This window comes from Colias eurytheme, chromosome 24, assembly GCF_061535395.1.
Source record: "Colias eurytheme isolate Ceu_HAF_F1 chromosome 24, ilColEury1 Martin Lab GWU primary, whole genome shotgun sequence".
Classification (NCBI taxonomy): Eukaryota; Metazoa; Arthropoda; class Insecta; order Lepidoptera; family Pieridae; genus Colias; species Colias eurytheme.
Genome location: NC_143003.1, coordinates 2,258,640 through 2,275,302, shown reverse-complemented (window position 1 = coordinate 2,275,302; position 16,663 = coordinate 2,258,640). Strand labels below are relative to the sequence as shown.

At 30.9% G+C, this 16,663-nt stretch overlaps 1 protein-coding gene across 5 annotated transcripts in view; it reads left to right on the top strand.

Moving 5' to 3' along the window:
- The window catches only part of dati (zinc finger protein datilografo), a 98,039-nt gene that overhangs the window by 31,424 nt on the left and 49,952 nt on the right, over positions 1-16,663 (top strand). For 2 of the 5 annotated variants that reach the window (XM_090115972.1, XM_090115971.1), the window contains exons 3-5: positions 17-106; positions 1,478-1,576; positions 3,249-3,317. In XM_090115972.1, the coding sequence (XP_089972098.1) occupies positions 17-106; positions 1,478-1,576; positions 3,249-3,317 (258 nt within the window). The remainder of the gene's footprint in view (positions 1-16; positions 107-1,477; positions 1,577-3,248; positions 3,318-16,663) is intronic. The other 3 variants (XM_090115973.1, XM_090115975.1, XM_090115974.1) reach the window with 3 other exon arrangements.

The window sequence follows — 16,663 nt, the reverse complement described above, 5'->3', positions numbered from 1 at the left end:
TGGTCGAACGGAACAGCAGTCACCATCAGCGGACTCCACGATGAGCGAGAGATCACTCGTACCATTTGCGCTGGTAAATTTACTGTCTTCACTCAATAATGTCGATGTAAATACTCTTTCTCTATGGTTTGTTTGAAAATCGAACGCTTTTGGTTTTTCTTTTTTTTTTGGCAATGATTTCTGAGGTTTAACTGGCATGATGTAATTAGAAGTAGAGAAATTAGGCTGTATGGAGGAAAGCCTTTGCCTAATAAAATTCTAAATTTGAATTAAATAAAACATTGGCTACTTCATTTTGTCGTGATTTGGATATTATAATATAAAATAACTTTAAAATAGAGGTACCTAATACCTATATTAAAAAGGAATAGGTAAGGTTTATTTTTCTTATTATAGAGATATAATATGTTTTAAGTCTTTAGTTACTGTATTTATTAATTGAATTATTTCTAATATCGACCATGCCTGTTAAACCTTTTACTTTGCTTTATAACTATGTATATCTATTTTATTCTCTTTGGTGTGTGTTTGTGGCGGTACTTCAGCTCTATATTTATTTATTTCACATTACCTATAACAAGCTTTTTACGCTTTAGATAAAATGCTTTTGATATGATTAAGTTCTTATATATTTAAGTTAAGTCATCAAAATATTCTTATTTCAAATGTGATTAATTCATACACAGAAATGATAACAATTAAAAAGGTGTTATTAATGAAAAAGACAGTGGAGAAAATAACCAGCAGTTATATGAAGAACCTTCTTTGATTCAATGGGATAGATTATACCTATAAATAGATTCAATTTGATTTAAATAGTTATATTTTATTAATGAACAAAGCAAATAAGAATATATTATTATAAATAAATACATAATATAGGTATTGATTTTAATTTACATAAGTTTACATACCTAACACTGTTGTCTGTTGCATAGATAGCGAGTTACAGACAAATTAATCTTTACATAATTGGCAATTTAAATACATGGCATACCTATAACTATATTATAACATTTATTATAGACTATTTCAAGAGATTTGATCTTACATAAGTATACCATGTTCAGATAAACACGAATTTAGAGCCTTAGTAATTGAAAAAATAATCCATATATCTACTAATATTATAAATGCGAAAGTAACTCTGTCTGTCTGTCTGTTACTCAATCACGCCTAAACTACTGACCCAATTTGCAATGAAATTATGGAGATATTTTGATACCCGAGAAAGGACATAGGCTACCTTTTATTGCGAAATAATATGTACCACGGGCGAAGCCGGGGCGCACCTCTAGTATTCAATATGTCATCATATTTATTTTACTTCCATACAAAAAAAATATTTCATTTATTATTTTCATCACATCTTTACCAACGAACTTATACATATTTTTCCCTCTACAAGACATTTTTTCCCCTTTTTTCTACAGGAATATTTAGCTATAAAACTAATAAATGGTATTTTTGTTGCAAGCAACCCCAGCAGTCACCAACAGGGGAAGTCCCGATTGGCGATCGCAACTCAATGTTGCCATTCGCACTGGTAAATTACCTGAATAGCCTGAATATCGATGTAATTATTATTTTTTACTTTCGTCTTTTTTTCTGGTGGCAACTCATTTGATTTTTAGAAAGCTTAAAAATGGCAACTATAATTAATTAGTAGTTTAATAAATCAGGCCCCGGAATCACAGACACAATAGAAAATCTATTGTGTCGTGGCTCGATCGGGCCGTTCGGGGCTCAATGGGTTAAAATATACCTACATATTTTTATCATAATTCGTATATGAAAGTTTTAAGTGTAAAACTAATTAATAAAATTAATTATGTAATTCGAATGAGTTTCCACGTATTCTTCAATTTAGCAGTGAGTTATGAGAAAATTTAATAAAAAAGCTAGATAACTTGTAATCTAAAGCTCTTACATGTTCAGTGTTCACACAAATAGCTTTTTATTCAGATATTTTGTTTATAAATACCTCAGATATAGGTTATAATTACGAATGTTCTATAAAAGACAACCAAATATTCAATCAATTATTTTAATAGGTATATGATACAGCCTTCATATGAATGATAAGATAAAACATAATATTGCTGAAAATATTATCTTAAAAGAAAAATTCTATGAATTTCTAGAACAAGAAGCTCACTGCTAAATAAATTCTTTGTCTTCTATTTCTTTCACTTTGCTTTATACAACACTCTACGCTTGGGTTTGCTTATCACGCATTAATATTTCTTCATAGTTTAGCTTATAATTATAAACGCACTATGTACTTAGGTAGTGAAAATATTATAAATTAGTATTAATTGTATATAAATATCGAATCTAGTAAATTAAGTATTCTTAAGAAATAATTTTCGTCTGGCCATTTTTAAATGTTTTTATTATACTAATAATATCAATCTATTCGTAAACTCTTCACTATTTGAATAAAATGAAGCGTATTCAACATTTCCATTTAAAAGTCAGCAGTTTTATTTATTTGAGACGCAGAAAGATATTTGAAATAGCAACTCATCTGTTTAGTTTCTTGCAAAATCATGTACCTAATAGATAGGTACCTATTTAGTGTCACATGAAATCAAACTCAAGGTGAAATAATATTATTCTAAGAGATCTCTATTATTCTTTAGAAAAACATTGCTTGTGTTTGATTTTACGTATATTACCTATATACGTTTATAAGTCTTCGAAATAGTTAATTAAATAAATAATAAATCACGTTTTACATTAGAATCAAAGTAATTATTTTTTTGTTTCACTTTACGTCTTTGTAAAAGCTCTAAACGAATTTAAAACGTAATTTATCTCGAAGCTTCGAACACTAATAATGACTTGGTAGCTTTTATAACTTTTAAACTAGGTATTTTAAAAAATAAGCATGGTTGGTCGTCATGGTTTAAAATGACGAATAGATTGTAAATATCAAGAAAAAAATATGAACCTTCGATCCAATCCATCAAGCCATTTTCACTACAAATATGAATTGCTATCAAACATGTTGTTATCAGAGACTCGATAATATGAAAATTTGAACCCTCCTTTTTGTAGAGTATAGACCTTTTACCTCCTTCCTCCATCTGTAGATACAACTACGGTCGAGTTATAGGTACCTCAATGTTTGACAGTACTCTTCTATTTAGTCACATGTCTCCCCTAATGTTTGACAGTAATCTAATTAGCCATCCATTTTAGCAGCAGGCGATTACAGTACTCTAATTAGTTTAACATTACAGCAGCAGGCGAGGTCCGGGCAGAGCATCAGCGAGAGGACCCTCGAGGAGTGCTGGTCCACGCTGCAACGAGTGAGTTGGCACCTGTTCCAATGCGTATCGTTGTGTTCCAATCTGTGCGGCGGTGTTTATCTCGTTGCTATGGTTACTGGAATGATTTGATAGAATTTGACACTTTTGATTTGATAGATTTTTTTTATAATTTGATGATATGGGGTAGTGTTTCGTAACGTAGGTGCAGGGCATTGATAGGTCGTTATATGTATTTGTAATGGTAAATTATTACTTTAAATTTCATTGCTGATCTAGAATTGAAATGTTTCGGTTTTATTATAAGTAAATGCGTAGTGAAGAGTGAATTCGATTTTGGAATATATTCTCGTAAATATTACAAGATATATTTTTATTAAAGTCACTAAATTACGACTTAGTTAAAAACAAGATAGACACCAAAGCACAGCCTACCAATGGGGTATTGGTCTAACCAATATTCTTAATTTTAAAATTATTCTATACACAAATATATTAGGCCTTACTTGTAAGTGATTGTAACGTGCTATTCCACTTACATTATAAATTAAAAAAAGCGTGTTAAAAAAGAACATTTTATTCGCTTCGCTGCAGTGGGTGACTACAGAAATCTATGGAGCGGTTATCTAGCCACATCTGCATAATTCATTAAACATTTTCACATAGTGCGAAGCCCGGGGCGCGAACAATTTATTTCGATCGAGATTCCTTTTTCACGCGGACCCATCTGCGTACAAGGTGGTATTGAGGAAGTAGGTACATCTGCAATATTCGTTGATATATTGTACGGATGTGGCTGTGTCAAAAATTTTAGTACGCGATTGCAGTTAATGTACTTTGAGTGTTGTAAAAAAATGTACTTTTTGGTAGAGTCAGTTGAAATACAATAAAGATACATATTTGATAAGGATATACAGAGAAAGAGTTAACTATAAGAGTTGTAAAATGGTTCTACCTATTACTAAATGACTAGGTGCGTGTGATTAGATATTACTGTCATTAGATGTCATTATTATTATGTTATAACAAACTTACCGATAACAATCTAGACCATATATTCCAGGTAGTATATTCTAGATATAACTTACTATCTAAATAATGATATAAACATTGATCCGGTCGATACAAGGGTCAAAGGTCACTATCTAAAAACGGCGATCTATAAACAAAAGTATAAGGTTTTATTGCGCCATTTACATTTATAACATTGTACAAGAAACAGGCACAGGTGCATGAAAAAACGTTCGCGACGTAGAGCGGAACTCGGCAAAATAAAAAGTGAGACGTACTGTGTACTTGTAGTTTTGTTTACGCGGAATGCGTGGAGTCGCGGCTTTTTGTTGGTGCTGTATTTTTTTGGTAGTTAGGGAACTGCATTTTATCGCTTAATGGTATAGATACTATGGTTGTTTTATAACGCCGTTTTTAACTGATTAGATAATCTATAAACATTTCTAAACTTTAAAGATATGAATTAATTAACAAAATAACCCTATAGTAGGTACTACTTGAATCAATCCAGTTATAACTAACAGATTTTTAATCATCACTTTCATTTATTTTTTATTTTTTATAAAAATTAAAATCATGTACAAAGGTTAGGTGCTTATGTATAATAGGTATTTATTTAATATGAAAAGTCACAAGCATAAAGCTCAAATACAAATAACATTCAATAAATGCGAGGGGTCAATAGAAATTCACCCGATAAAGAAACAATAGTTCATAAATTGAGTGTGAGAATAAATCAAAGACGCACGGAGCGTCGTAGGTATTTACTGAAAAATCAATATATCAAAACTTGTGTGTTGTTCGTGAGTTTCAACACGAGAACATACTTTAGCATTTTATTCGAATACAATTCTATTGATTTTTAAACGTTTGAAAAAATGTGTAACCGTCCACTCCACACATTTTTGTTACAAGCACTTGATACGTGTTGTCGAAAAAACTCACATTTGCATGTCGATCCCCAATGAATTTATTGTTATTGCGAGTAGATTTATTATCTTTCTCAAAAGAAAAAATCTCGAAATGCCCGCGTATTTAAAATTCAAATTTCGATTGTTTTGTTCCGATATTGAGACACTTTTGACGTTCAGGAACGTTTCGTTTATTTTTTCCGTTTTCGGCATGTTGGTATGACATTTTTTGTTGAATGTTGGTATTAAATCAATTCGTGTAGTGGTTGTTTTAAATGTTTTTAATGATGGAGAGCGTCGCGGGCCCTTTGTTCATTTTAGGGAAGGACTTTTTAATTCCATTTTTGAAAGTGATGTCTTGTTCGAGGACTTATTTGAATTGCTTTGATATTCGATTGTTGTACATAATAAACTTTTATGCGTTTTATTCAACATTAGTCATTACATGTGTGTGAACGACACGAAATTATTTTCTTTACAACGATTCAATCATAAAGTATCTACATAAATAGTTGACAAAATAATGATATTGTTTCTTATAAATCAAAATACCTTTACAAGCTAGAATTTTTACCCTAACCGTTAAAACAACCCTTTATTACCATCCTAAAAAAAACAAATATCATACAAGAGATCCTATAAAGCGCTAAGTAAAAGCTATTAAGTTAAAAGCGTCATTAAGCATTTTTAACCGTTTCAGTTTTCCCGGTCACTTTTCATAATAACCGCCGGTACAAGATGTAACAGTCAAACTCGTTTTAAATCTAATTATTCTGCCTTTTATGGACGAAGTTTTTTTTTAGAACGACGTTAATGATCTAATTTTGACGAATATAGGTACTTACTTGTAGTTGATCGTGTTTTTAAAAAAATTGATTGTGGTACCAAACATTTTATTAGTATTTTACATATTATGTAGATTCGTTCATTTAGAGTTAGTACCTACCTATGCTTATGAAAAAATATAAAAGTAATTCAACTATTTGTATCATATATAATAAAATATACATACTTGCGTCACAAAAACATATTTTCATTCGTCATAAATAATCCAAATGAGCCAAATAAGGCACTTTACAGAAAATTCACGTGGAAGAAATTGTAAGGAATAAGTCAGAGAAATAAGGCTCCGAACAGAATGGGCCTCGTTAGCATCTTTTAATTTTAGCTAATTTTTATCTTCGTCTTTTTTCTGAAACGCGCCATTAGGTAGGAGATAACGCGAGTTAAATGTTTTGATACTTGATTTTTTAATTTCCCTACAACTTTGAGTGTTACACTTTTGATATAGGTATAGTTAGGTACATACATAATTGTTTATCATGAACGATTAATATAAGTATTAGCTATTCTGTGGTATTAGTAGCTAGAGTTTTAATATTTTATTATCCATGATTTTATTCAAATACCTAAATATAAATTTAAACTCAATTTTTACTATTATGTACCTAATACAGGATTAATATATAACATCTATTTATAAATAACAAATGAAACTTTAGAATGATATGACTATTGTCATATCACATATTATAGAGATAGCTTTATTTTTTTCTACGCCTGGGCAAAAGTCACCTCAAATTAAATTTTCAAGATAATATAATATTTAGTTTAACCAACAATTTTATTTATTTAACTTTAATCTAACGCATGAAATAACTATCATTTCGGCCGGTCGCTATACAGCAGGCAAGGAATCTAATTTTTGTCTGTTCCATTCCACGCGGGGCTCTTCCCGCCAATTTGCACTGTTTGTGATCATTTTAACCTTAAACGATTGCTGTCTTGTTTTTTTTTTCTCTTGTTAACTCTGCTTTTTTAGCTTCTTGTGTGAGAAATTTTAAGACATTCATGAGTAATTGTTTTTAATATTTAAAAGGAGTAGGGGAGTGAATATACTTTAACTTAGGTATTTATTACATTGTCACACATAGCATAGAAATTTATTAAAGTATCAATGAACGTCGTCTTATGCAATTAAAATTAAAGGCATACGAAACATCTATAAATACCCGCTATTATTTGATGAATGAAAAATCAATTCTAAAAAACGATTTTAAGCTAATTTTACGTGTGGTTTGATAACAATAAAATTCCCTTTGACATTGCTTATGTTTAAACAAAATCTACAAATAACATTCCCTTCCAAATTCCAATAACACCTTCCTCATAAACTCTCATATATAATTCAGTTCAGCTCAGGTGTCCAAAAAAACAGTTTTTTACGAGCAATAAGAAATTTTTCTAATAATGTTCCCGCTCTTGAGTATCACCGCTAATTGCTTAATAAATTTTCGAGTTTCACCAAAAAACTCCGCTATGAGTAATGGACGGCCAACCCTTCAAAACGTGCTGTAATAAGATTGCTGTTATATTTTTTGGTAATGTTTTTGATTTTGACAAAAAATGTGGTTATTGTATTTGACGAGATATGAAAAATATAAACTATTGTCATTAACTGTTCACTATTACCTTATAAAAGTTCAATTTAATATTTTTTTTTACGTAGGTATTTGTTTTACGTTTAATTACTTATTAGTTGGGACATAGGGACAGAGAAAGCGACTTTGTTTTATACTATGTAGATAGGTACCAGACTGGGGCTTTGGCTTTATACTGTGCTTTAAACATTTATTTGTATCAATAAAAATAAAAAACATATTTAAATACAAAAAAAAATTGTAGAGTTTTGCACGTGTCCCAGAAATACAACAAAATAAACTCAAATTAAATTTAATACAACATTACCGACATGACATACATTAAAATCTCTAACATATAAGTAAAGGGTGGACCTAAGTACTAACTTGACAAGATATTATTACGGACCCGCTAATTCAGGCATTTGCCGGTCCGCTGAGCGAGACCTAGGATGTAGTATTTTTATTTTCAATATGTCATCAAATTATTACACGGTTGTTAAGTTTAATTTGAGTGCAAAAAAAGTTCAACTGTATTTTTTTATTTTGTTTGATTGTCTGTCTTTCTAACTGTGAAATGATATTATTTTGAAGCACGGCACAGTACAGCAAGGTAGTTGAAGATAATATTATTATGACAATATTTTTAAAATGTGTAGGTTATATTTAATAAACATTTCCTCTGTAGTTTTCCATCTCAATATAAAAAATGTAAGCAATAAAAAGTGAAATCTATAAGTTACCCGTTACAACTTGACATTTACCAGCCACAATAAACAATATGAAATCGTTATCATCGTTAATCCAGATTAAAAATGACAAAAACCTTCGCGCAGTGAGTACAAAAAAAAAGTTTATTCTATAAAATATTTATTTTATTATTTTTCCCGTATAATAATGGAGACCACCGAGCAGACATATAAAAATGTCAAGTGTGCCCAAATACGGCTGGTTATAAAAAAGTATTGGCGAAAAAACGCAAGTTCGAGAGTGATGAAAAACTTATATATCCCTCTCTTTCCCGCGTATTATCTCACAAGGGAAGGACACATCTTGATACTATGAAAAACGGTGCATTAGAATTAAAGAAAATACTTGTTACTAATACTAGCCACTAGGTAATTCACAGCAAACGATCGAAATTATTTTTATACACGAGACAAAAAGTTATCATACAATGAACAGAAAAACTACAACAATAAAACTACATATATAAAAAGACGACGTAATCAAAACAGTATCACTTACTCATCCCACAGAATACAAACATGTGTAAATAATTAAAAACTCATTCAATTTTCTCAACCGCAATTTAAGTCGTAATACACCGAATAAAACGAGCGTGCATTAACCAAGCAATATAACATGAAAACAAAACGAAGCCATCATTTCGTTACGTAACAGAATTATCAAGACGGTTCGCTCTGGCCGGAGCATGCGAACCTCTAAAGGTACCGCGGTATAAACGACTATAATAAAAAACTTAGCGAGTACCAACACATAAGTGCATTACGATGCCATGCTCCTACTATAGTACTTATAAACAGAACGCCTACAGCCCACGGCCTGTGCACAACGATTTTTTGCCGTATTCCACTTTTAAATTTGACGTAAACAGACACATTTTTTGTTGCAACTATCAAACGAAAAAGTTTTTATTTAATTTCGGCCGATGTTGCCGCGTTCTAAATTCGAGTGCCCGGTGACGTGCCAATTTGGACTTTTTAATCTGTGCTGTGTTTTTGTGTGAAATGCGCGGTTTTTGTATGAGTTCGCGAGCTTCTCTCGATATAGAACATCGATGCAGGTAAATTTTCTTATCTATTCCCTAGTGTTGTGGATAAAAAAGCGGATGTGTCACAGATGTTGCAACTTGCAACGATATGCATTAGTCATTAGCATAACTGAGGCTCCGGTGCAATTAAATATATTTATAATCCGTCTAAAGTTAGGTCGGAGAAAGTTAAGCTAAGAGTCTCGTAAAAGTGCATCGCTAAATGTCAAATCGTGACATTTGCTATTTTTTAAAGCGCGCTTTCTATTTTATTCGAAAATGGAATTCGTTCGAAAATAGAACAGCTAGGGACGTTATGAAAATTTTTATCGATTTAACTTATCTTAGGCATAGAAATGAGGTCAGTCTATCGAATAGCTTCGGTACCTACCTACCTAGTAAGCGATTGCATATTTTTTTATTATTTGAATTCTTTAGTTTGCAAAGCGCAAATATAAATGTTTTAAACACGTTTTTTTTACATAAATTATAGTATATCAATAGTCTTTATGATTTGAAGGTGAACCTTCAGTAGGTAATGTAGAAAACTTAGAAGTTATTAAATCTGCATGTAGAGCTTGTGTTCTATTTTCTATGTAGGTACATATCAAAGCTGTTATGAAAAGATACAGGGAATTATCGTTTTAACTAGCGTCTTTTATTAGTTACTTTCTTATAATGGACTATAAGTACATACGAGATCGTATAGGTATATATAATATCTACCTATGCAGGTATGTGTACATATACCTTTCATTCAATTATGATTATTTCAAAATATATAAGAGTATCTTTCTTTTTTTTTAACTCAAATAATTTAAAATGTGTATGACATAAAGAATGAAAGATCACTGCATGAAGTAAAGTTCATTTTATAATAAGTCACAAATAAAATGAAACGAGTCCACTTTAAAGTTAGATAATAATAATTCATATGGATACCTATAGTACCTAGGATATGATGTAAAAAGTACGTATTGTATTGATAATAAAGTAATATTGATTTTACAAACAATGAATAGCTTAATCAAGTAATCTCATTCTAATAATATGTAGGTACTGGTACCTAATACACAGTACAGGTACATAATAGGAGATATTGCTTGCTTGTAATAAGTACTTAATACTTTTTTCTACATTATTTATAAAAACACTGTTCAAGGTATGTATAGATATGGAACATCACTAAAGTTATCAAAAATTATGGTTCATAGTCTAATATATTAACTATTATGGTTAATAATTTTATTGTAATATTGTTTATTAAAATCCATTTTAAATATGCAAAATACCATTGGAATCTGAAAGATTTCAAGAATATTCTTTAAACCGAAACTTCAACAAAAACCGTGTAAGTACTTTGTTTATAAAAATAACTTCTTTGTCCGATCAGCCCAAGGCAAGCGGTAAAAATATATAAAAGACATTGAATGTAAAATTAGAATTGAAAAACACAAGAAAACAGTTATTTTCTTTAATTTTTCAATGTTGCAAGAATATCAAAATTATTTTATAAGTAGAGACATATTTCATTTTTCATAGAGGACAGATAAACGGTCCAACTAAATATATTACTTATCTCTTTCATTTTAATTAAAATTTAACAACACAGATAATTTGGAAAAGCTCTTTTTGATACAATAGAAAAGGTCTTGGCTACACGGAACATACATTCGGACATTTAAGATAATTAGTTACCTAGATTCTATAGATTACTAGCGGTCCGCCCCGGCTTCGCCCGTGGTACATATGAAAAATAGATGTTGGCCGATTCTCAGACTTACCCGATATGCACAGAAAATTTCATGAGAATCGGTCCACCCGTTTCGGAGGAGTATGCAGTCTAACATTGTGACACGAGAATTTTATATATATATATATAAGATTTACATGGATTGCCTGCAGCTTCGTATAGAACATATTTTTTTAAATTATAAAAAATTCGCTCACAATCATAGAATTTTCTAAACCAAGGATTATATTTTCAATTGAACGATATATATGCAAGAACTTTTTTTCACGAGTTAGAGATATTGTAATAGTACTAAATAATTGATAAATAAAACATGATCACATAGCCCTTAAAAGGTCAAAGGTCAATTTTTAGCCCTTTAAATATCTATATAATCTATAAAATATTATATTTTATATGGAGTACATTTTTGAGACAGTCATGCTCTAAATGCAATATTGTGCATTTTTCATGTTTGAGTCATATAAATGGATCAGGGAGTTTAAAGTAAAACATCTGTTTTGATTGTTTTATTAAAAAGTACTCGATTACTTACATAATATAGAAACGAATAACATTATCTAGTAGGTAGTCTATTTCTATAGTAGGTACCTAGGTACATAGAATTATAGCAAAATTCTATGAATCACTAACATCAGCCTGACCTCATTAGGATAGTAAAGTAGACAATTTGAATCCTAAAAATGTAGGTATATTCTATATATTAAATCTTTCATTGAATTCACAACACAAAAACTTTCAATAAAACCAAATACAACATAATTCAGCACAGCAAAAGCGCGGGGAATTCGAAATATTTCAATTAAATACAGATAAAAAATATATTACGCAACACACACACACGCACACGCTTGTCGTAGGTCAAGATACCGCACTCACACACTCGCGATCGAGAGCAATGTACTCTCTTACGGTATCATTTTTCGCGAATATATACATTTTTGTTATAGATATTAGTGTGAAATATAACTATGCCCCTTTCTCTTTCTAATGCACTATTGCTGACTAGCGTCACTTGAAACGCTAAATTACAACTGGCACAGAACAATCAATTGTGATAAGATATTGTTTTTTTATTTTATTTATGTTTTGTTTTGTTCCATTGTAATTGTCAGTTGTTAATTATTTCTTAACTTTGAGGTTAGTAAATTTCGCGCCAAAATTGTTAATAAAATGGGCTTGATTATATTTTTATAACGAAACAAGTCTTTAACCATAATATATATTGCCGCGCAAAACTAATAAATGACTCATAAATTACCAGCAACTTCAAACGCAGCTATCAAAACAAAACTGCATTAATTGCATTAAAGTATGTAAAGTAGAGATTTCTCAAAAGCCCTACCTAAAAAGAGAATAATATATTTTCTTCCGTTTGTCTAAACTCGTTCGGCGCGCGCGCGGAGTTTGTATGTGGGCGTAGAGTTGTGTGCGTGGTCGTATACACGCGTACGGGCTGCGCGTGTGTGCGTGCTTGTCTTAGGTTAGGGAGGTGATTGACCCCTCTCGTTTCGCAGACTCCCACTTTATTTTTATTATGGAGCACGTGGATATGCCGCGCTTTTATATTTCCCTTGCGTTTATGGTGATTTATTTTTAGAGAACGACCGCAGATAAAAAGCGAATAGCCTATGTGTCATTTGGAAAGAAATTGCACATGATCGAATCGCGATTCCCGGCAAGATTTAAAAAGAATGCTCTGAATTTGAAAATCGAACACGACCGTCGTAATTTTTTCTTTAGTGGCATTTTTTTTCTTTATTTTCACTGGCCAGTTCATTTTTTTCTGACATAAAAAAGTTTAACTGTCAAATAAATGTCAGTATTTGGAACGATAGTAGGTATCGCCGGTAATCGATGTAAAAATGCAAGTTCGCAGCTTTGATCGTGACCCGCGCGCGCATGCATACTGTATGACACTATTTAAAATTACAATCAGGTGTGATGTGGTGTACATCATTTATTTATAGATATTTCGCTCTATACTTTTAACGGTATTTTTTATCTATGTGTAGAAAAACGGTAGGGTTGTCGGAATATGTTGCAATTATTTGTTTGGTTATGTTTTTTTGAAGTTAATAAGTTTCACATTATAACTTAAAATTATTGAGTTCCAATATGAAATCAAGATACTTGCCAGTTGACGTACTTACATCGTATACCTATCGTCAAAAAAATACCTAAGCAAAAAAAAAACAATATTGACACTAAAATCCCCATCAAGCGGTTAATAATAATTACTTACTAGGTATAGTTAATTAGTATCTAATCTGTGATACTTATTAAGTACAATAATAACTTACCCTTACGTAAAATGTTAATGTTTTTTTAAGAACTAAAAAATTAGGAAACAAACAGGACGAAAAACAAAAAACCAATCCGCTAGGAAGCCTGTGTCCCTAGTCCCTGCAGTGGGAACTTCTTGATGATAATTATGACATATAAAATGTTATAAAAAGGATATTAATCAAAACGCTATTTATATTTTTAAGACGGTTCAGTGTACATCTTATCTAGTGCTGAGATAGCCCTTTGTGTTCTTTATCATTTAGCCCTGAACGTCCATTCGCCTTAACGAATTGCTTGATAAAAATATTATTTTATTATTTATAGTGTAAAGTAATTAATCAATAACCACGTGTTTGATTCTGCACAAAAACTTTATACCTAAAGGTGGTTTTGGCTTTTTAGCCTTTTAAAATCGCGATTTACTAAATGGGTTTCATAATTTACATTTAAAATGTCAATATCAAATGGAACAACAAAAGTTTCAGTTTAATTCTATGAAACGCGTCATAATATTATAGCTAGATATAGTATTAAGTATTAACATATGTCGGGGAAGTCGTGTATGAAATATTTCAAATGACTACTTATGTGATGTTACGCTTTGCCTACAATCCAGACTAGAAAAAAGACATTACAGAAATATTTTTAAATTGTACTAATTTTAAAGCATATTAAAAAAATTAAATGAAGCTTTAAATGTATAATGAAGAATACCTAGGTACCTTAAAATATATAATATTTTCAAAACTACAAAATCTCAATTATAATTTAGTAACAGGCAACGACGTCATAATAAAATTGCATATAAAAACATTATAAAACAATATTACTAACAAATTTTTAATAAAATCACTGCTTCATAGTAAAACTATTTTATAACCTCAGCAAGCGTAATTGCATTGCTATACGTACACTCAGTGTATAATTTTTATATTATACTACGTGACAGTCCCATTAGATAGGCGTAGGGTTACCACACAATTTATTATATTAGGATTTTTTATTTTTACAGGATCAAGTATTACAATATTTCTATAATATTATTTTTGTTAATAGATACTTAATATGTATTTAAAAAGACGCGAAAATATAGTAGATATGTGAGTGTATGTTGTGTTTATTGAATATTTTATGCTACTTTTCTTTACTTACAAGTCTGATAAATCAAACAAAAATAATTAATTTTATGCATACCTATACATAATTCAATAGGTACCTAGTACCATTAGTACATATTAATAATTTCAGTTCCAAAATGAACCTTAATTAATTGTTTCATAATATCATCAATATGACTAATACTAGAGCCTATTAACAATGGCTGTAAAGGTAACGCGTAATAACTAAATCGCAATTCAACAAAGTCGCTCGTCAAAACATCACATGACCCTTCGAATCAGCAAGTAACTTCAAAACGTAACCATACATAAATTACCAAGTTACAGAAATCCGATATTCTGTTTATTAAAAGACAATAAATAAAATATTGTGTCAATAAGGAATTAATACGAAACGCGATACTTCCTTCACCGCGAGTGTGTGTGTGCGTGTGTATGTGTGCGTTATAAAGAATTGAGGTTATCTCAACGGATTGTCATTGTTTGCAAAGTATAGTTTTATATGCGACAGACGCGACGTTTTCTGGCAAAAATAAATACTGTAATGGCCAAGAAAGTGTGCTGTTATTGAGAAAAATAAGAGTTCAACATCAATTACATGTCACAGATTTAAAGTATTTAGTAAACTCGTCACTTGCGTTTTATATAACGCCAAAATCAAAACGTATAAGTCGATGTTACGTAAAGATTAATAAATAAAAGACTCTTCTTTACAGTTTAAAAACTACAGACAGCGTTAGGGAATAACCTGACTGACACTATGCAATCTAGTAAAATTATGAAATTTCGTGTCTTATAAGTTATGGGTGTCACTGATCAATTTTTAACGACTAGCCTTCTAAGTCCTAACTGAGATTTTTTACTAATACGAAAAAATCAATCCAGGATCTTTCAATAATTGCAAAACTTCAGTAGCTTATATTCTAACCACCATATCAAAGAGAATTTTAGTTTATACTAAAAATAATAACAGTACCATTTATACAGCACTCGAGGCAAAGTTGAGATTTATTAGGATACTCGTTAGGTTAAGTTTAGAGCCGTTTTAAATCTTTTCTGCGTAATATATGAGGTCGATTTTGACGGTTTTAAAGCGTGATTAGAAAATATGGAAATATAATGGTTATGTTCATTGAGTTATCTAACGCAAATTCGTTTAGTTTCAGTTGTGTAGAAACTACATAGAAAGGCGTTGGCTTTCTTTATAGAGATTTTATATCATCAATTTGAAAGACATTGACGAAATAACTAGGAATGTGCAGTGAAATCACTTATTACCTTACACCCTAAATACCTATAGCCAAACAAACAAACAAAAAAAACATCAATTAAATTCGGACAAAATTGTCCGCAATAACGCTCTGTATCTATCTACTCTACGTCCAAGAGTCACACACGCGCGCTCCGTTTGTTGACATAGGTCAGTGTCGGAACTTTATTACGCTTTTTATTCTGTCCCACGCACACATGCACAGTTCCGCGGACAGCGGTGCGTGTGTGTGCGTGCTTTTACCGAAGAGCAACTGCGTAGAGATGTCATGTTATTATGTAGGAATAGGTTTTACCCCGTTATTGATTATTAAATTTTTGAAGTGAAACTTATTTAGGCGCGTTGAGAGTAAAATTTCAAGGTCGCGTCATGGCAATACCATCACGTCATGGAGTAAGGCGATGATTTTGGCATCTTTGAATCTTGCCAAATAAGTTTCACGTCTCACACGTGTGCTCGGTACACGCTCTTTTTTTAATAATGTGCATATCACGTGATAATTATATTAATTTGTGTTAGATAATAATAATCATTCCCATATAGATTTCAAATCATCCGTCTGAACCTTATTTTTGCAATACAAAATACCTCTAGTCCAACTCTATATTACAATAATTGCACTAATTGTAATTAATATTAGGATAGATCAATTAAGCCAAAACCCAAATACCTACTTAGTTACTTACCTACATGACTATTTCATGCATAATCACATTCACATCAATTATATTTTACTCTAGTGAACTATCCTTCCTTTACATTAAAATAGAAATGAGCTTTTAGATCACTTTGAAATAATTGCTAGTTACTTATGATAAAGTCTAAACTCTAAATCCTAAGTT